The sequence below is a fragment of the Diplotaxodon limnothrissa genome, linkage group LG3 (assembly GCF_057381915.1).
Source record: "Diplotaxodon limnothrissa isolate DT_005_m linkage group LG3, D_limnothrissa_male_GT1.1, whole genome shotgun sequence".
Classification (NCBI taxonomy): Eukaryota; Metazoa; Chordata; class Actinopteri; order Cichliformes; family Cichlidae; genus Diplotaxodon; species Diplotaxodon limnothrissa.
Window position 1 is genome coordinate 46,623,320 of NC_140598.1, and position 21,215 is coordinate 46,644,534.

At 40.1% G+C, this 21,215-nt stretch overlaps 1 protein-coding gene and 1 pseudogene across 1 annotated transcript; both read left to right on the forward strand.

Moving 5' to 3' along the window:
• The first annotated feature begins 1,276 nt into the window (after positions 1-1,276).
• LOC146636160 (CD48 antigen-like) lies at positions 1,277-12,519 on the forward strand (annotated as a pseudogene).
• A 2,132-nt stretch (positions 12,520-14,651) lies between these two features.
• On the forward strand, positions 14,652-20,272 carry LOC146636161 (uncharacterized). Its single transcript, XM_085350737.1, has 9 exons — positions 14,652-14,688; positions 15,713-15,919; positions 16,004-16,114; positions 16,383-16,673; positions 16,887-17,015; positions 17,295-17,372; positions 18,258-18,326; positions 18,468-18,518; positions 20,166-20,272. The coding sequence occupies exons 1-9, from the start codon at positions 14,652-14,654 to the stop codon at positions 20,258-20,260; spliced, it is 1,068 nt and encodes a 355-aa protein (XP_085206863.1). The 3' UTR covers positions 20,261-20,272.
• Positions 20,273-21,215: the final 943 nt, after the last annotated feature.

Consider the following 21,215-nt stretch of genomic DNA (forward strand, 5'->3'; position numbering starts at 1 on the left):
TACTGAAAAAGGGAAGTGACGCTGACATAGTAGTAGTGTGTGCACCCAAACGCGAGGTGACAAATTTCCACAGTCATGAGATTCCATGTAGCTAAAGTAAGTTTGAATTTGAAATACTACGGAAACATAACCTATGATAATACAAATGTGATACAATTGAAGATGAAACCATGAAATAAATCCAAGAGAAAAACTGAAAGAAAGATGTGAAATATACCAAAAAAATAGAGGTTTGTAACGTTGATAACAGGAATATTTAGAAGAAAAGTGATAAACATGATATAACAGGAATGTTTTTAATGAAAGTAGTAAAGTATTTCCGTAGTAAATTGTATGATGTGGTAAAGAGTGGTGATTGGAGCTGACTTTAATAATATTTTAATAATATTTTATTCTATTGTATATAGTATGTTATTCTATTTCATTCTATTCTATTGTTTTTCTTAATTTTTGATGATTGTAACTTTGTAGTCCACTTTCTGCCATGCCAACAAATTTCCCACATGGGGGACATATAAAGGTTTATCTTATCTCTCTTAATTGACATGCATGTGTTGGGCAGGTATGTTGTTAAGGAGGAAAACACAGAAAGATGGATGGTTGTAGATTTCCAAAAAGGATGGACATTGGTGTGGTGAACACTTCCCAGATGGAGGACAGGTAGTGAATCAGGAAGGCAGTTGGTCTGGATGACATACCTGACAGGGCCACAGGCTTTTTAACCAAACTCATTAACACAGTTTGGTGATTGAGACAAAGAGTACTTTGACTGATCTTCAAGAATAAGGGTGATGTGAAGACAGGTCATTGAGATGAAAATGTTAAGGTTTTCTCTGGGCGTGACCAGGATAGACAGCAAAAAAAGTGAGTACATCAGAGGACAGCTCAGGTGGAGCGTTTTGATAAAGTTAAAAAGTCAAGGCTGAGATGGTTTGGAAATGTTCAAAGGAGGGAATGTGGATATATTGGACAAAAGATGATGAATATGGAGCTGTCAGGAAGGAGGAGAAAAGGAAGAATGTTTATGGTTGTAGTGAAGGACAACATACAGAGAGTTGGTGTGATGGAGGCAGATTTGGAAAAAGGACAAAGCAATGTAGTAAATACAAAAAATACTCTTTTGAGGATTCACACACAGGACTCCAAATTCTGATGCACACAAGGAAATTTATTAACAATCTTCACTGGGTGTAACGTACGCTTCCTCTGTGGATCCTTCAGGCTGTAAGAACAAAAGAAAGTCATAGCACTTTTACTGTGTTTCACGCCAACCACCATGAGACTACCAACCCTTCTTATTGTTTTCCTTCAAGGTATGTCCTGTGTACATTATCTGAAGCTATTTATCATCCACAGATGTGCCAGATGTCGAGATAAAAATAAAAAATATATATTTTTACAGTTTTGTTTTGAAAATGACTTTACTTTTAAATTAATAACCTTAAATGCTGGACATAAATGCCCACATTTTCTCTTTGAATTTTTAGATTTATGCCAAGAAAAGTGAGTACAGTGGAATGATTTACTCTTGTTCTCATTAGAAAAAAGGAGGAAGGTTAATTGGTGTACAGACATGGCTGCTGTCACGTTGCTTCATTTCTGGCTTCTCTCATAAAACTCGTTAACTCTTCTCAAAATGGGACTGCATCCCCATGTGTTTAGTGTTCATTAACATATATTCCTGTTACGCATGTTATTAGCTTGACCATTTTTAGTGTGATTTTGTAGTTTTGATGTTTATGGTGAAAGATTATATATTTTAAATCTGTATTGATAACTACCCTAGTTTACCCTTAAAAGGGAGAATGTTTGATATCTAGACAGAGGGAATTATTGGGATTATCAGTTTGACCCAAAAAGAAAAATATATTGACAAAGGATGTTCAATATTAGAAATATTTCCAATTATTTCTAATGAAGATCAAAACATAATTACGTGACTGATAGCTGTCATTAGCCATTGTATGATAATATCTTATTTAGAGATGGGTCAAATGAAACCAAACAAAATCTGTTGGCTCATGCAGTGGAGTTGAAATGTTTACCCATTTTTCTAATCGAAGGTCAAAAGTATTTTTAGAAGTGCTTTTCCTCTCTTTTTTAATGTTTAAACCTGAAAGACAATGTACAGTGCTACTAAACGTGTTTATGTATTTATTTAACAGCATTACAAGGTGTACAAACAGCAGCAGTAGATAAATCACCTCCAAAAGTCTCTGGGTACCTTGGAGAAAACATCACATTGCCCTCAGGAGTCGACTCATCATGGAGTCTCACCAGAATTGAGTGGTCAACATTCACCAACATCACTTGGATTGCCACTTATCAACGAGGAAAAATAAACACTGAATGTTTCTCTCAGTACACAGGGAGACTCACTCTTAACACAACATCAGGTGACATTTATCAGCTTTTTTATTGTAAAGGAATTGGAGTTTTCTTTCTTTCTTGATTTTGTTTCAATGTATTTTATTCTATAGGTGACCTAACAATTCACAACCTGATGGAAAGTGATGCCATTGAATACACTGTAGAAGTACTCAACGGTGATGGTGAAGACAAAGTAAATAAGATTAAACTCACAGCAAAACGTAAGTGATGTATTAATGATCAACTATCATCACAATACAGACCTTTCCTAAATTTTCAATGCATTTTCAAGTATTGTCTTTACTTTGTGTGAATTTATCATTTTCACTCTCCATCCTTGCAGAAAAGCTCCAGCAGCCATCCATCCAGATGGTCACGAGCACATCTGTAGAAAGTGGCTGTTTAATGGTGGTGAACTGCTCTTCTCTGGAAAAGGGTGTTAAAGGAGTGTTGAACCAGTCAGTGTGCTCACCATCAACAAGAGTCATCCCAGTGACAGCTCTGCACAGCTTTTTGCATTTGTCAGCACCAAAGAGAACTTTGCCAGTTTTACCTGCATCTCCAGCAGAGACACAGAGAGTGTTTCATCCAAACCTGTTACACCAAAGTGTGAGAGTAAGATCTGTGGTAAGTTGTTGAATGGGACACATTCTGTAACAAACAAGCACAGCATCAGCTGCCTCCAAAAGCTAAATTAAGAGCAGGACCTGTCCCAGCTATCGTAGATCAAGAGGTAGCTGGGCTAACAAAGAGAAGCAGGCAACCAGATTCAGAATCACCACTTGATCTTACTCCACCAACTTCATGGTTTTGGACTGTGGAGGAAGCCAAAGTACCCAGACAGGAAAACATGGGGAGAAACTCTACACAGCTGGTTATTTTTCACCCAGAACCTTCTTGCTGTGGGGCAACAGTGCTAACCACCGTACTGTGCACTTCCCACTTTATAAAGTCCTCCTCTATGAGCAAAAATAGTATATTCAATAATTTACATTGGCCTCACAAATACATTTACGGCCTATTTCAAACTCCTATTGGATATACAGTATATATATATAATAGTGATACATTAATGCTGGTAAAGGGCTTTTATCAGCAGCAGGCCTGTATGGGAATACTCTAATATCAGGTTGTTTTGAAACTGCAGAAGCTCTAAAACTAAAAATTTCCTTCATGTGTTTCAAACTAAAATCCTTAAAGAGTTTCAGTGCATAGGTGCCCTCATTACTGCAGGGGGCTTTTATTATGAAACACGAGCAAAGGTTGACACATGCCATATTTACAAACAGCTGGATGAGATTAAAAGATGACAATAAAAGACAGTGTTAAAAACAGGATGATTGTATTGTTACATTGGTGGTGCAGACGTTACACCACCATGGGCAGCCAAATCTTATTTACCCTTGTGCTATGTCTTTATATGGGGGTAAACCTTTAGTGGTTATGAAAAGATACTCTTTAACACTAGCTAGAGCCTGTTTGTCTGGAATAATAACACAGTTATTGATAGAAATGATGGATAAAATTGTGTGTCTTTCGTCATTCAAAGGTGTCATTATAAAACAGCGTTTTATATATATTATATATATATATACATACATATATATATATGTATATATATATATATATATATATATATATATATATATACATACATATATATATATGTGTGTATATATATATATATATATATATATATATATATATATATATATATACATATATGTATGTATGTATGTATGTATGTGTATACATACGGGCGGTTTATCCTTCAAGCTCGGGTCCTCTACCAGAGGCCTGGGAGCTTGAGGGTCCTGCGCAGTATCTTAGCTGTTCCCAGGACTGCGCTCCGATGTTATTCCCGGGATCTGCTGGAGCCACTCGCCTAGCTTGGGAGTCACCGCACCTAGTGCTCCGATTACCATGGGGACCACTGTTACCTTCACCCTCCACATCCTCTCGAGCTCTTCTCTGAGCCCTTGGTATTTCTCCAGCTTCTCGTGTTCCTTCTTCCTGATATTGCTGTCATTCGGAACCGCTACATCGATCACTACGGCCGTCTTCTTCTGTTTGTCTACCACCACTATGTCGGGTTGGTTAGCCACCACCATTTTGTCCGTCTGTATCTGGAAGTCCCACAGGATCTTAGCTCGCTCATTCTCCACCACCCTTGGGGGCATCTCCCATTTTGACCTCGGGACTTCCAGGTTATACTCGGCACAGATGTTCCTGTACACTATGCCGGCCACCTGGTTATGGCGTTCCATGTATGCCTTGCCTGCTAGCATCTTGCACCCTGCTGTTATGTGCTGGATTGTCTCTGGGGCATCTTTACACAGCCTGCACCTGGGGTCTTGCCTGGTGTGATAGACCCCAGCCTCTGGATCTTGTACTCAGAGCTTGTTCTTGTGCTGCCATGATTAGTGCCTCTGTGCTGTCTTTCAGTCCAGCTTTGTCCAGCCACTGGTAGGATTTCTGGATATCAGCTACCTTCTCTATCTGCCGGTGGTACATACCGTGCAGGGGCCTGTCCTTCCATGATGGTTCCTCGTCTCCCTCCTCTTTCTTGGGTTTCTGCTGCCTGAGGTATTCACTGAGCACTCGGTCAGTTGGGGCCATCTTCCCAATGTATTCATGGATGTTTGTTGTCTCATCCTGGACTGTGGTGCTGACACTCACCAGTCCCCGGCCCCCTTCCTTCCGCTTAGCGTACAGCCTCAGGGTGCTGGACTTGGGGTGAAACCCTCCATGCATGGTAAGGAGCTTTCTTGTCTTTATGTCAGTGGCTTCTATCTCCTCCTTTGGCCAGCCTATTACCCCAGCAGGGTACCTGATCACGGGCAGGGCGTACGTGTTGATGGCCCGGATCTTGTTCTTACCATTCAGCTGACTCCTCAGGACTTGCCTGACCCTCTGCAGGTACTTGGTGGTTGCAGCCTTTCTAGCGGCCTTTTCATGGTTCCCATTTGCCTGCGGGATCCCCAGGTACCTGTAACTGTCCTCTATGTCTGCAATGTTGCCTTGTGGTAGTTCAATCCCCTCAGTTCTGATTACCTTCCCTCTCTTTGTTACCATCCGACTACACTTCTCCAGTCCGAACGACATTCCAATGTCATTGCTGTATAGCCTGGTAGTGTGGATCAGTGAATCGATGTCTCGTTCACTCTTGGCATACAGCTTGATGTCATCCATGTACAGGAGGTGGCTGACAACTGCTCCGTTCCGTAGTCGGTATCCGTAGCCAGTCTTGTTAATGATCTCACTGAGGGGGTTCAGGCCTATGCAGAACAGCAGTGGGGACAGAGCATCTCCTTGGTAGATCCCACACTTGATGGTGACTTGTGCTATGGGCTTGGAGTTGGCCTCTAGTGTTGTACGCCACATCCCCATTGAGTTCCTGATGAAGGCTCTTAGGGTCCCATTGATCTTGTACAATTCTAGGCATTCCAGTATTCAGCTGTGGGGCATTGAGTCATAGGCCTTCTTGTAATCAATCCAGGCAGTGCACAGGTTGGTCAGTCTGATCTTGCAGTCTCGGCTGACTGTTCTGTCTACCAGTAGCTGGTGTTTTGCGCCTCTGGTATTTTTGCCAATTCCTTTCTGTGTCCCGCTCATGTATTGACCCATGTGCCTGTTCATCTTAGCCGATATGATGCCTGACAGGAGCTTCCATGTAGTACTGAGGCAGGTTATTGGTCGGTAGTTGGAGGGGACCAGTCCCTTCTTGGGGTCCTTGGGGATCAGGACCGTCCGACCTTCGGTTAGCCATTCCGGGTGTCTCTCGTTAACTAGCAGCTGGTTCATTTGTGCTGCCAGACGCTCGTGGAGTGCAGTCAGCTTCTTTAGCCAGTAGGCGTGAACCATGTCGGGTGCTCTTCATACTGGAGACCCTTTCTTGGATATCTGCCACTGTGATGGTTACCGGACCCTGTTCAGGGAGGTCGCTGTGGTCTGCCCTCAGATCCACTAGCCACTGAGCATTGCCGTTATGGGTTGCGTCCTTCTCCCATATGCTCTTCCAGTATTGCGCCGTCTCCAGCCTTGGTGGTGCTGTTCTCTTATTATTATTGTTCCCTTGCCACTGAGAGTACACCTTTGCTGGTTCTGTGGAGAACAGCTGGTTTATTCTCCTGCCTTCTATCTCTCTGGTGTACCTCCTCAAGCGGCTGGCCAAGGCTGTGAGTCTTTGCTTGGCAGTTTCCAAGGCCTCAGGTATGGACAGCTTGCTGTATTTCTTATGCACCTTCTTTGTCGCACCTTTCTGCAACTCCGTTAGTTGGCTAACCTCCCTCCGTGCTACTTTGATCTTGCCCTCTAGCCTCCTTCTCCATGGAGGGTACTGCCCTCTGTTCAACTTGTAGCCAAGCAACTCACTGATCACTGCTGCCGTATTGTAGATCAGCTTGTTAGTGTCGGTAATCGTGGTTGTAGGTATTGTCCGTAGTGCTGCATTAACATCATCGAGCAGACCTTCTGAGGGTACTTCACGTAATCTTGGTAACCGGCTACGGGGGATCCAGGTTTCAAGCTTGGCCATGATCCTATTTTTCAGGTCAGTTCCTCTCGCACTCAACGATCCTTCTCCTATCGCACTTGGGGCTATGTACCCAATCTCGGGTGGGGGTGATGATATCTCCCCCCTGACCTGGCGTCCTGACTCCTCCTTGCTGTAGCATTTGTGTTGTACCTTGTCAATCTCTAGCTGTGAGAGCAGTCCCTTCTTTCGAATGTTGGAACACTGAGCTACTAGTTGTTTCGCCGTCATTGTGGATGTTGGGTCTCGAAGAATCCATAGGTCCATCATCCTATTCATGTAGCCCCTTCCGCCAGGGTTACTTGCGTAGTAGCATTCCAACAACGCCCTGTTTTCGTCTCTTGCCCACCGATGCCTTCTTGTTCCAGTAGCCCACTTTTCGTCAGGGTGCCCTGGTTCCTCAACACCTGACGCGGACCTTGTTGATCCGGGCGACGTCCGAGCCGGCATGCCTTCATATTTATCTGTCTCGCTCATGTCTGCGGTAGGTCTAGCCTTAGGACCCTTACTGGATACAGACGCCCCAGGCAGGAATCGAACTTGCGATCCCCAAAGGCGTGTAGTCTAACCACTACGCTATCCAGCTGCTCTGCTATATATATATGTATATACACATACATATATATATATGTATGCACATACATTAGGGGTGCAACGATATTCGTATCGATATTGAACCGTTCGATACAGTGCTTTCGGTTCGGTAAGCATATGTATCGAACAATACAAAATTTGTAATTTATTTTATCAACTTTCCTTCTGACGATGCTGTCTGTGTTGAGCGCTCAGTCAATCTGCGTTCAACTACTCCGCCTAGCCTCGAGAGTGCAGCCTAGGTGGAGTAGTCGAACGCAGATTCACTGAGCGCTCAACACAGACAGCATTGTCAGAAGGAAGAGCGCAGGGCAAGCTAGCGAGACAGAAGTTAAGCTCTCCTTGCAACATGGATCATTCAGATCTGGCGTTTGGAATTATTTTGGTTTTCATGTGACGTATGACCCTGAAGGTAAGTGAGTCATAGACTAAAGTAAAACAGTATGTTGGATGTGCCATGCAATGCTCAATTACATGGGTGGGAACTAGTGTGTTAGCGCAGTTAGCTCGTTAACGTGTTGGCCGTCTAGCCCCATGCACGGGGCAATCGGCGGTAGCTCGTTAATGGAGATTTGCCGTGTTGTGGAGTTAAGGTCATTTCAACAAGATTAACCTGAAAGCACTAGTGGGAACACAACGAATATGACTGCACATTTACGCCGACATCATCCTAGTGCAAAGACAAGTGGAAGCAGAAAAAAAACAAGCAAGCATGCTACTAACTTTAGCTGAGTCATTTAGACAGCTGTTAGCACAGGATTCTCATTATGGAGACCTGATATGTTTAATATGCTGCTGAGAATATAGCCCAGAAGAAGCGGATAGTATAGCTTTTATTTTGGAAAGAGACATTTCTCTGTAATAAACTCTCTTTTCCAAAGATGAGTGATTCCTCAATCAGATACAGGGCTCGCAATATTGCTAGCCCGACGTCCCGGGGCTAGTGATTTTTTCAGTCGGGCTACCAAAATCTATCTCTGCCCTGCCCGTCGGGCTATTGTAGGAAGGAAAAATATATGTCAATGCTTTTGCATTCTTTCAGAAATGTAGCTGGGTAATTATGTCATTGGCATCGGTGAGCCACTGTCAATTTGTGACATATTGAAATTGCGTTTGAATTTGCGCTTGTTTTTTTGCTTTCACTTTGCAATCGCGCGAACTGTGTATAGAGAGCGACAGCACTGATCTGTGAGTGATGATAATTTGTGCACCAATTCCTCTGACATCGTCTTATTAATTGTTAGCTTACTATGCAAACATGACAAGTGAAATCTCCCGCAGCAAGCTTAAACATGTGAGAGGTTGATCGCGCAGAGAATCGCTGAGCTTATGTGAGTGCGTGTGTAAAAGCAGCAGGATATATATTTGACTACGATGACCTGGATGACTGAGAACCTTCACAGACAGATATATATTTTAGTTCTGCTGAGCCAAATAAGACAGGTCAGGGTGAAGAAGTGACAGCCAAAGAAAAGCTTACCACAAAACGGAGAAGTTATGACAAATCAGACTATAAGGCAAAAAGAAAGTGCAGCTTTATGATTTCATGGATACAAGAATTTCTGTGGCTGCAATATGACGAGCTAAATAACCAGGGCTGCACATAAGTGGTCTGCAGGTGCGCATTCACTGTCAAAATAAAAAACACGCACAAGGGTTAGGGTTAAATTTAAAAACTGTACTTTTGAGTTAAAATATATATTTATAACTTTAATAAATGACAAATTAACCCTTTAAGACCTACCATAGAACCAAGTCTGCCAGAGCTTATATTATATTTTTACCTGCTGTGGAGCCATTTTTGGGAGCATTTCAAGTTGCTATACATCAATACAACCATTATAGCCCAGATTTTAATAATATGTATTCATTAAGTGCATAGTAATTACATAAATTGCAAAAAAGGTCAATAAACTACAAAAAAATTGAAAATCGTTTTTGCTTTTTTAACATATATTTGTAGTTGGAGAAATTTAAGAGGTTTATCCCTCAAAACTGTAAATACAAAAAAGTTGCACAAAATAGTTTCCCACCACAGGAAATTTATTTTGAGTGTCTTCATAGTTTTATTTTTGAAATACACCAATTTTTATACACTGCAGGAAAAACGAAAATAAATATTATACTGCAAATTTGCAATAAAGCAGCATATGCATCAAAATAAACTATTTCCAGCAGTGCAATATGAGTCCTAAGCATCCCAGAAACGACACAGAAAGTCATAAAGTCAAAGATAACTTTTAAAAAGACCAGTATATGCACTGAGGCCCTGATCATAAAAAAGACTACATTTCCGCGAAAATGACGTCACTTCCGGTTTCGGGCAGGTAATGGCGGAAATGCAAAAGTTCGCGCTGACGTCTATTCCAACATAGGAAGTGTTATGAACAGCTGATTGGATCGGCACAGCGTGTTTCTGGAATATTATGTTTTTGTTCCTGCAAGCGCTTTTTATGCAGTTTTTGCAAAGCTTTATGTGGAAGGAAACCGTGACCTAGGACAAGCTGATGGCATCAGATGTAAGTACAACTCCTCCGGTTTCATATGCAAAAAAAATTATTGCGCTAGCTTACGTGGTTGCAGAGCTACCGGGATTTAAAAATAGTTACGCAAAACAGAGCGTGCCCGCGCCGATCGGCTGTAAAGGGTTAAAAAGGCATGAACATTTTTTTGTATCGAAAAAATATCGAACCGTGACACCAAAGTATCGAACCGAACCGAACCGTGAATTTTGTGTATCGTTGCACCCCTAATATACATATATACATATATATATGTATATGTATATATGTATGTGTATATATATATGCCAGACACATAACGTGTATGGCAGTTCATTCTCCCTGCAGCACGGACTACACTGCCCATGAGGCCACATTCTTTATAGATATGCCTGTAGCATTCTGCCTATTAGCTTAGCACAACAACAACAAAAAGGCGCTCTCTCGCCCAGGAAACGATAGCTGGACTGGCCATCGGGCATACGGGGCATTTGCCCGGTGGGCCAATGGTTATTTTTCATTTTTATGGGCAGATTGGTCTTTTTTTTTTTTTTTTGTAACAGTATAAACACTGAAAGCTGGTGGATTGGCCAGATGCTGGCCGTTGTGTAAAAATAACTCAATTGTTTGGTGGTGGCTATTGTGGAGGTTCCACAGATTCAATAACATTAGCAATGACATTAGCAAGTGGTGGAGGCCAGCAGTTGAGGCAGGAGGAGGAGAGACCCGAGGCGGCCCCCGGTCCCAGTGTCAGGTGAACTGAACTTCAGGTGACAACGTATGACCTGCAGTCTATCTGGGTCAGATATAAACCAAGTTTAGGTGGAGTTTATTTTCTTTGTGCTGACTTTTTACAGTCAGTTACAATAACTTGTACGGCATACTAGCTAGCATGACGGAGTTTCTACACAGCTGGGTGGGTGCTATGATGTTACTGATAGTGAACTTTATTTAATTCATAAGGTTAATTATTAGAGTTGCCAGCTGTCCCGGAATCGTCTAGTATTCAGAGAAAATATTACGCGTTTCGTATTGAGCTGAGAAAGAACGCGATTTGTCCCGGACTTCAGCTACAATGAAAAAGATACAAAGCTGGATTTATTCTGTGACTTTATGCTGCACAGCTGTTTCTTCTTCTCTCATTCTCTCCCCCTCCCTCCCCTGTTGTTATTTCAATCATGAAACTGATCAATGATCAGCTGATCGTCTCTCGTTTGTTTATCTCCAACTTTGCACCAGAAAGAAGAAAGCAGTGGATGTCGCTCTAAACAACAGCAGCACGTTTAAGCTTGATCAGCTGTTGTTAAAATTTATTTAATATTCATTTCTAGTATCAGCTGGAGCCACAGCTGTAAAAGCTGCTGGTCATGATGTCGGTTTGGTTATGTGGTGAGAGGGAAACATGAAGATGAAACCAGGAGATGTCCTTACTGAATCATCAGAGCTGTGATGGAGAAACAGGTTTACCTTTTAGGTGACATGAATGAGTTGAAGGGAAGTTATGAACTGTTTCTGAGAGACAAATAACACCAGGATCCTTTTTCTACGCAGCTGACAGCTGGTAACTGTGCAGGGGTGGATCTAGCAAAGTGTTGCCAGGGGGCCAGGTAGGGGATTAACTGGGAAAGGGGGGGGGGGGGGGCACAAAGACATACTTTTCTTTCTTATTCTCATTTAAACAAATAATTATCTGAATCTTACAACAAATGTTTTCATGTGATGTAAAATGTATAGAAATCCATTATTGTACATAGTAATTTTTTTTCAGGGTCCCATCATAATTTCTTCAGAAGAAAGTATTGTATATGATGCCAGTATTTTCCCACATTTTCTAGATTCTGTACCAGTACTATGTAAAATGCCATCAAAAAGTCAATTAAGTTTTATTCCTTCTCACCTGTCATTCTGTCTCCTTTCACTTTTTAAAGGTTGCCATGTTGGAAAAATATTTTGCCCTGCCATGCTGTTTATTGATGTGGTAAATGAATAGTTTATGAAAATATCTCTAAATCTGTCATTTATTATTTTTAATATTCTGTAATGGTCATGTCTCACCTCATGTCTTCTCTGTCTTCATTTCAGGTTTCCACCATGTGTTGTAGATAGAGGTTAACTAAACCAAGCAGTCTTTGGGTTTCTGTACTGTTTAGAATGCCAGTATAGGGAGGATGGTGAATATGTATCAATCTAATAAACTTTAAGTGTCACGGTTTGGCATGGCAAACCGTGGGGAGTGTGGGGAAGGAGGACCCAGGCGCGGTGCTCTATGTACAAGCAATGCGTTTATTTACAGTGATGGAACAAAACAACAATAAATCCCTGTGCTTTCCCTGACTCCCGTGTCGTGTCTCTCCGTGATCAGTCCGTGTCTCAGTGCTCTCCACTCCCGTGTCTCAGCACTCCTCGTGCTGGCTGCTGTCTGGCGCTCCACACTTCTCCTGGGGACACAATAGACTCAGCCGTCAGGACACATATAACCGCAGGCATACACACACTAACTCGGCTCAACAGGATGACTAACATGGAGTCTCACGGAATGATCCCACGTCGGTGGGAGCTCCAAGACTCTCTTAAGTAGCTCCCCCGACGAGGCCTGATCAGCAGCAGGTGCGTGGCTTCGGGTGTGGACAGTCCCCTAGCAGGGCCACACCCACCATGCCTGAAGGCTCCTATAAACGAGTGCTCAGACACACAGCCACCCACATACACATATGTACAAGCATAGAGAAGAAGGGGGAGCAACACCAAAAATACATAAGTAATATAAGTCTATAACTGCTCAGGGATCCTGGGTCGCTCAGACCCAGGACCCTGACATTAAGTTTATTAGATTGATATATATATGCCAACAAGACAGTGTATATCACTGTGACAACAGCGTTTGTTTTCATCGACAGGCTTTATGGTTTTTCCTATAATACCTGGTGGGCCGGTCTCTAGTCAAAATGCCCGGGCTGATTTTTTGTCCCAGTCCAGTCCTGCAGGAAACACACAGTCGTAGAGAGAACGTCACCCTGTAACCATGGCAACCGTAACGCTGCCGCCTGGAACAACAGAACATAACTGTCAAACAAAACCCAAACAGTCCTGACCCGCCACAATATGAAACAGGAAAATACCGCCGTGTAGTCCATTTATTTCAACAAAGTAACTGTATTCTAAATACCATCTTTTTAAACGGTAACTGTAAAGGAATACAGTTACTCATATTTTGTATTTTAAATACGTAACGACTGCCCTTAGTTATGCTGCAATAAGCATAGGCTGCCAGGGGATTCCCATGATGCCTTGAGTTTTTCCTTTTCAGTCACCTTTCTCACTCACTATGTGTTAATAGACCTCTCTGCATTGAATCATACTTATTATTAATCTCTGTCTCTCTTCCACAGCATGTCTTCTAACCTGTCTTCCTTCTCTCACCATAACCGGTTGCAGCAGTTGGCCCCGCCCCTTCCTGAGCCTGGTTCTGCCAGAGGTTTCTTCCTGTTAAAAGGGAGTTTTTCCTTCCCACTGTAACCAAAGTACTTGCTCATAGGGGGTCATTTGATTGTTGGGATTTTCTCTGTATGTATTATTCTAGGGTCTACCTTACAATATAAAGTGCCTTGAGGCGACTGTTGTTTTGATTTGGCGCTATATAAATATAATTGAATCGAATTGAATAGATATGATCTTGATTGGCCTGGCAGAGAGATCGGACTGGAAAGGATATGCAGCAGGTTAGGATGATTTAAGGATAGAGATCAAAATGAAGGAAAATAGCATGCTGAGAAGGTGCAAGGAGTAGTTTGAGAAGTTGATGGATGGTGGACATATAGTTAATCAGGAAGTGCAGTATGGTGTTATTTTTGTGCCACTATTCTGAGCACACATAAAAAAAATGGCAGGTGCAAGTGTTGCATTTTGAGAAGAAATTTATTTTGAGTGAAGAAAAGCTAAAAAAATTCATTGCTGCATGCAAAAAATGTATTTCAGTGTTTGCTATTATCCATATACACTCAACTCTGTATATTTTATATAATTATTATTGTTGTTTACTCTATTTAATTTGTAAAATATGTGTACACACACACACACACACACACACACACACACACACACACACACACACACACACACACACACGTAGGAAAATATTTAGTATACACATCCAGAAATGCATATACTATTATATATTGTACATATATTTATTAGTTTCAGATGTAGCCATTCTTGTATTTTGCTTGTTTACATTATTGTATTTTGCACACCTCTGTTGCTTGTGAAGCTCGCACACAAGAATTTCACTCACATGTGCTGTACCAATGTACCTGCACATGTGATGTGACAATAAAAGTGATTTGATTTGATTTGATTTGAATAGTAGCCCCTCTCTCCGTCAGTTTTTGCATTTGTGCTTGCTCGCAATGTGTTATTTGCGCTCTCAATATTTCTTTCTGAATGTCGACATATTGGAAAAAAAGATGCTTAATATGGAGCTGTGATGAAGAAGTAATAAAGGAAAAACGTTTATGGATGTGGCAAAGGGTTGGTGTGAATGAGGCAGGTGATCCGCTGTGGTGGGTGTTAAAGGAAGCAGCTAAAGAGGAAAAAGAAGTGATGTAGCGTAGACAAAACAACAGGAAGTCACTGCCACTTTAATGTCAGCTACCATGAGACTGCCAACACTTCTTATTCTTTTCTTTCAAGGTATGTTCCGTGTACATTATCTGAAGCTATTTATCATTGAAAGATGTACCAGACCTCAAGTCTGGCACATCTTTCTTTGTACCTAAAGAAACTTGCTCGTTTCTTTAGGTACAAAACCTAACTTGTGAAATAATTGCCTCACATGCTGGATGTAAATGATGTGACTCTTATCATTTAACTTTTAGATTTATGCCAAGAACAGTGAGTATAGTTGAATGATTTACTGTTGTTCGTATTATAAAAAAGGAGGAAGTTTGATTAACGGGTGTGCAAAATGGCTGCTGTTACATTTATTTCCGTTTCTCTTATAGAACACATTGTTAACGCTCTTGACTCAATCTCAATCCCCTATGTTTAGTGTTCATTAACATACATTTGTATTGAGCAATCTATTAGCTTGACCATTTTTAGTGCGATTTTGTTTATCCTGAGAGATTATATATTTTAAATCTGTATTGATATGTAACCTAGCTTACACTTAAAAAAATAATTAATTAATTAAAAATGTCGGAAGCACTTCTCTGTCTAGACTAATGGTGCCATTGGGAGTTTTAACCAAAAAGAAAAATATTGACACTAGATGTTTAATATTGCCTACTTATCATTGAAACTACTGCAAATGCTGCTCAAAAAACCAGGAGAACAAGGATCCCTAAAAGTTTATTCCATTCATCTGGACATAATGTTTTCAGTGGGAGACGTCCAGATGAAAAGAATCAACTTTTTGGGATTTCCGGATGATTGACCATTATGTAATTGTATGACAGATAGCTTTCATTAGCCATTTTATGATAATCACTTATTTATGGATGACTGAAATGAAAGCAAACAACATGATTCTTGTATTAAAAAATTCACATAAAATAACCTGTAAAAATGTTCAAAGAACAGAACAGAATACTGGAGCTTTTGATGCTTAGAGTTGCGAGTATTTATAGGAGTTCTTTTCATTCCTTTTTTTAGTGTTTAAACCTGAGAGATAATGTATAGTGTTACTAAATGTGTTTATGTATTTATTTAGCAGCAGTAGCTACATCACCTCAGGAAATCTCTGGGTATCTTGGAGAAAATGCCACGTTGCCGGCAGGAGTCGACCCATCATGGCGTCTCACCAAAATTGAGTGGTCAATATTCACCAACATCACTTTGATTGCCACTTATCGCAATGACAAAATAAACACTGAACGTGTCCCTCAGTACACAGGGAGACTCACTCTTAACACAACATCAGGTGACATTTATCAGCTTTTTTATTGTAAAGGAATTGGAGTTTTCTTTCTTTCTTGATTTTGTTTCAATGTATTTTATTCTATAGGTGACCTAACAATTCACAACCTGAAGGAAAGTGATGCCATTGAATACAATGTAGAATTACGCAACAGTAATGGTGACGACAAAGTAAATCAGATTAAACTCACAGCAAAACGTAAGTGATGTATAAATAAAACTGTGTTAATCCTTTATATTTTGACTTTTGTGTTGCATCATCTAAATCATCTATTGCTTATCTTATTTTAAATAATTGCAGCATTTATGGACTATTAGTGACTTTGTCTTTATTTTGATTGCATACATGCTGCATAAATATCAAATTCAGCCATCTACAATCAAATATACTACTTGGTTTCAATTAAGCTATTTAGACATGTCTTTACTTTGTGTGAATTTATCATTTTCACTCTCCATCCTTGCAGAAAAGCTCCAGCAGCCATCCATCCAGATGGTCACGAGCACATCTGTAGAAAGTGGCTGTTTAATGGTGGTGAACTGCTCTTCTCTGGATGAGGGTGTTAACCTCTCCTGGAGAGTTGAACCAGTCAGTGCGCTCACCATCAACAAGAGTCATCCCAGTGACAGCTCTGCACAGCTTTTTGCATTTGTCAACACCAAAGAGAACTTTGCCAGTTTTACCTGCATCTCCAGCAGAGACACAGAGAGTGTTTCATCCAAACCTGTCACACCAAAGTGTGAGAGTAAGATCTGTGGTAAGTTGTTGAATGGGACACATTCTGTAACAAACAAGTACATATTCAGCTGAGATGAAGATTAAACAAAAGATCCAGCTTTAGTAACCAGTGCTGGTGTCAATGCATCCTTTGTTGTAAGGACTCTAAATTGAAACTAAATCAGACAAACCAGTTGACACCAGTTGAGTAATTCACATTTCTGATGCTTATGTTTTTTCTCTCTCTGTATAGTTTCAAATTGTACGACTCCACCTTCACCAACAACAGGGACACAGTACTGTGCTGGAAATATTGTAATTTTTGTCATTATCGTCCTTGGGATATGTGGCATCATATCTTATATGATTTATCGTTATCGAGGTAAGAGGGAAAAAAAATCACCCCCAGAAGATAATGTTTATTCAGTTTCCTCCTCTGTGTGCAGAACACTAGAAAGCAGTGAACTATCAGCATCAGCCATATGTGAGGTTAGACCCCCTTTTGAGGTGGTCAGCCCCTAAAAACAAGTATAGCAACTGTAATAATAATCATGTATTTTAGTATTATTTTCTGACATTGTCTTCTAGTGTTATATTCTGCGAACTGAAGACAGGATAGAAGGAAAACAAGTTTTAATGTCCAGTGTTCTTGATGTTACAGTGAAATCGTACAGCCTGCAGGGTGACTTGTCATTAATAACTCAGAATGCAGTGGCTCTGGTACAAAGAAGACAAGGAGGTAATTCCATAACGCTTTGCATGAAACATAGAAAAACTGCATATTGTTCTGATTACACATGATTTGGTAGACTCCCTTTTTGTGGTTAAAACTAAAACATTGTGTAACGGTTTCGCCTCCAACCTAATTTTTTGATTCATTCTGAATCACTCATAGACACTGCACTAGGGCTGCACGATTTTTTGGCTTAGAATTGAGATCAGAAAAATAGTTGCGGGACGGCACTGTGTAGCGTTTGTCTAGGGTGTTGATCATTTTCCTAAATCCCTGGTTTTGCACAGTGTTGATGGGAGCCATATCTTTGGTCAGGTGATAAGTGATAGCCTCTGTAATTTCTTTGTGCCTGCGGGAGTTCGACGTATATAGGGAAGCGCTGTATAAGGTTCCCGTTATTGATGTTTGGGTGGTTGACCGGGACGGATTTTCTCCTGTCACTTTCTCGTCATCCCTGACGTGCTCTCCGTTGTTTTTTCCCTGCTAATTTTAGCATCACACGGCACAGCTTCTGTATCACGTGGTATAAGGCTCCGCCCTTGTCATTTGTTGAGCAGGAAGAGTGAGCGCTTGTTTTCATGCAGAGTACGTCCCGGATCAAAATGCGGTACAATCGTTGTCGTCGTCTTTTTATTTATTTTTTAATCGTTGTCATTTGGAAATGAGATCGCGCATAAGTATGAATCGAGATCGCGATTTTCTAACGATTAATCGTGCAGCCCTACACTGCACTATATAATACAACAATTTAAGTTGCTTTTGAAGATAAAATGAAAATATTGTTGCCTCTCTATGTCCAGCAGCAGCTGGTATTCAACTGAAATTAATATGGATCACTTTATACAATGTATTAGGTTGTAAATTTTCTTTATGTTACATTTACATTTTTAGTGGCAGCACAAAGACCAAGAGAGGAAGAGCAGAAAAGAAATCAGAATGAAGACAGCAATGAGAAAGCAAGTAAGCAAAAAGAAACAAGTAAGATTTGACATGCAGAAGCATGTGAAATCATTAAGCAGGGTGTTATACTATATAAAAATATGGATCTCTAACCTGCTGTTATAAATATTTATATAAGATTATATGTTTATCATTTTCTAGTTCAACACAAGGAGGAGAACAGAGAGCTTGAACAAGAGCAGGAAGAACAAGGTGAGCAAATGGGCAGATTGTGAAGTTAGGTGGAAAACATGCATTCATGGATGCTTTGTATGCTTTCCAGTAGTACATGAAGGCTTAAAAAATACTAGGGGACATTCTACTCAAAATGCTATTAGCAGTGTGGTGTCTTAGTAGGGGAGACCGGGGATAGTTGTAGCATTTTTCACATTTCTGTCTGTAAATTGAAGCTCTTTTAAGGTAGTGGATTCAAAATGTAATGCAAAGTATTTACATGTCTCTGCTATTAAATAGTGCAGCTATTTTCTCTGCAGCACAATTACCCATTGCATGGTATGATCTCAAACACAAAGAGTGAAATGTTACTTAACCCCATAGTCTGGGTTAGTTGTAAAATATCCTGGGGTGAAATGTAACACAATGAAATAAGGGTACTAACAAAACATTAACATGTAATCTTTGTTTATTCAACACATGAATGCACTTAGAGCCATTTATGTAGCTATGTGTGTGTGTGACAGAATGCAGAAATCCAGCTTTTGAACATATTCCAACCCCCCAAAAAAGACAAATTATGGAATTTTCTGCAACTGAATATTTCATTAATTTTGGTTGGTCTTCCTTGAGTTTGGCCTCATTGGATCAGTGGGCCTTATAACCTACAACTATTGCACCAATTTTGAACATAACAGTGAAGCTGAAAAAATGTAGTTGTTCACCAGCATCGCAATTCCATTACTTTTTATCATGGCTTACCTTGGTGTGGTTTGCAAAGTGCTTCAGAAAGATGAGGAAATCTGTTTCTTGCACCCATCCTGATTTATTTCCACTACCAGTACTTCCTACTGGTCCATCTCTGACACAGTGGTCTGCATAATGTATGTGTGGGAACACAAACAGTGGAGGAATTGTGTTGCCAATGGCATACAAATGCGACCAGTGAACCTCTCTCTGCTGATGTAGTTGCCCCAACTTGTTTAATATAAGTTAAAGTAATAGTGTGGTAAGTTGTAACATCTGCATTATTGTTACAACTAACCCAGACTGTTGCTGTTACAACTGACCCAGACTCCTATAGCCATGAACTAGCTAACATTACAGCCAACGGCTAAAACATTAGCACTAAAGACCTACACAGAATATATCCCCATAGACATACAAATAACATAATTTAAGTTTGATGAGTTTAACTGCAAAGCAGATAATGCTATTAGAAATTGAAATAAAGTAGAAAAACTTACTTTTTGGCATACAAATTACTTTTTTTCGTGTTAAATTGTCTGTGTTTGACAAAATTTGCTGATTTTTCACATGTGACAGCAGAACTGAGTTGGGCATGCACAGGATGAGTCACATCATTTGAAACTTAGTCCTGATTGGAGAAATTAGAAGTGTTACAACTGACCCACGTTACAACTATCCCCGGTCTCCCCTATCTGTATTGCATAGTGCCACTTTATCTGCTTGACTCCCTCTTTGTTGAATGATGAGAATTATTATGTAATTTCACAGCCAAAATGATAAAATAATTCCAGGTGGCCTGTAATATATTTGGGTGATCAAAGCCCAAAGGTAAGTTTCTGTTTCAGTTTTATCTGGTTGCTAGGATTAATTACACTTTTTTTTAATACAATGACAAAATAACCAAGTTCCTTTCTATGTTATTATATGTCATAACAGCTTCAAGAATGTCACAACCGCCTCAACAAGAATTCCTGAACGATTTCAAAAACATGCCTGAAGACAGATTGAAGACAACCGTTGTATTTGAATGAATGCATTGTGGCAGAATCATCAGAAGATGGACACAGTATTAAGAAAACATCAGTTATCTAAATGATAAAGTTAAAAAATCAAGTGTCAAAACTCAGACATGGTGAGCATTACCCACTATTGTATAGGTGGTCAGGATTCTTAAATTATCTCAAATATGTTTTGTTTTTTTGCCTTTTTAAAATATTTCATTATCTTAGATGTAAATCTCGCCCCCTCTCTATTTTTTTGCTACTTTATGTACTAGAAATGGCACGACACTTTTCTATGTCTGATACGAATATCAAAAATTTGGATATCTGCCAATACCGATATGAATCCGAGATAGTGTATTTTCTAATAAATACATTTTTTTAAATATCTTGCTGCATTGTGTATACGTTCCTACTCAAGTTTTAAAAAGCAAAACACAAAAGCTATTCTGTTATACCTGTATGCAAAAAATGCACCCAAAATAATTCATAGTTCAACAATACTGATCAATCTAACCTACACCATCCTCCCTATTCCTCCAGAATAGGGAGGATGGTGAGCCGATGCACATGTAAAGTAAATGCAGAGGAAATCAATTATTTTTCTACAATAAATACCTAGATTCAACATCTTTCTTCAACAGAACTGCTGACTGCACATATGGTACCTTCCCAAAGGAAAAAGTACTATAGGTACTACTATTACTCGGGTATATATTAGAATTTATATTTACTAAATACAATAATGGATTTCTATACATTTTACATAAGATAAAAACTTTGGTTGTAAGATTGAGATAACTATTTATTAAAAGCTAGACATTTTAAATGAGAATAAGAAAGAAAAGTACTACTTAGAAAAGGATCCTGGTGTTATTTGTCTCTCAGAAACAGTTCATAACTTCCCTTCAACTCATTCAAGTCACCTCGGCTGTAATTGGTCCAGCCCAGAGTCAAATATGACCAATTGGCCAATCCACCACCT

Excerpts from the sequence above, each read along its gene's own strand:
- LOC146636161 (XM_085350737.1), top strand. The coding sequence starts at position 14,652 with ATGAGACTGCCAACACTTCTTATTCTTTTCTTTCAAG. Across the intron at positions 16,115-16,382 it reads GATTAAACTCACAGCAAAAC|AAAAGCTCCAGCAGCCATCC; the intron begins GTAAGTGATGTA and ends CCATCCTTGCAG. Across the intron at positions 18,327-18,467 it reads AGACAGCAATGAGAAAGCAA|TTCAACACAAGGAGGAGAAC; the intron begins GTAAGCAAAAAG and ends ATCATTTTCTAG.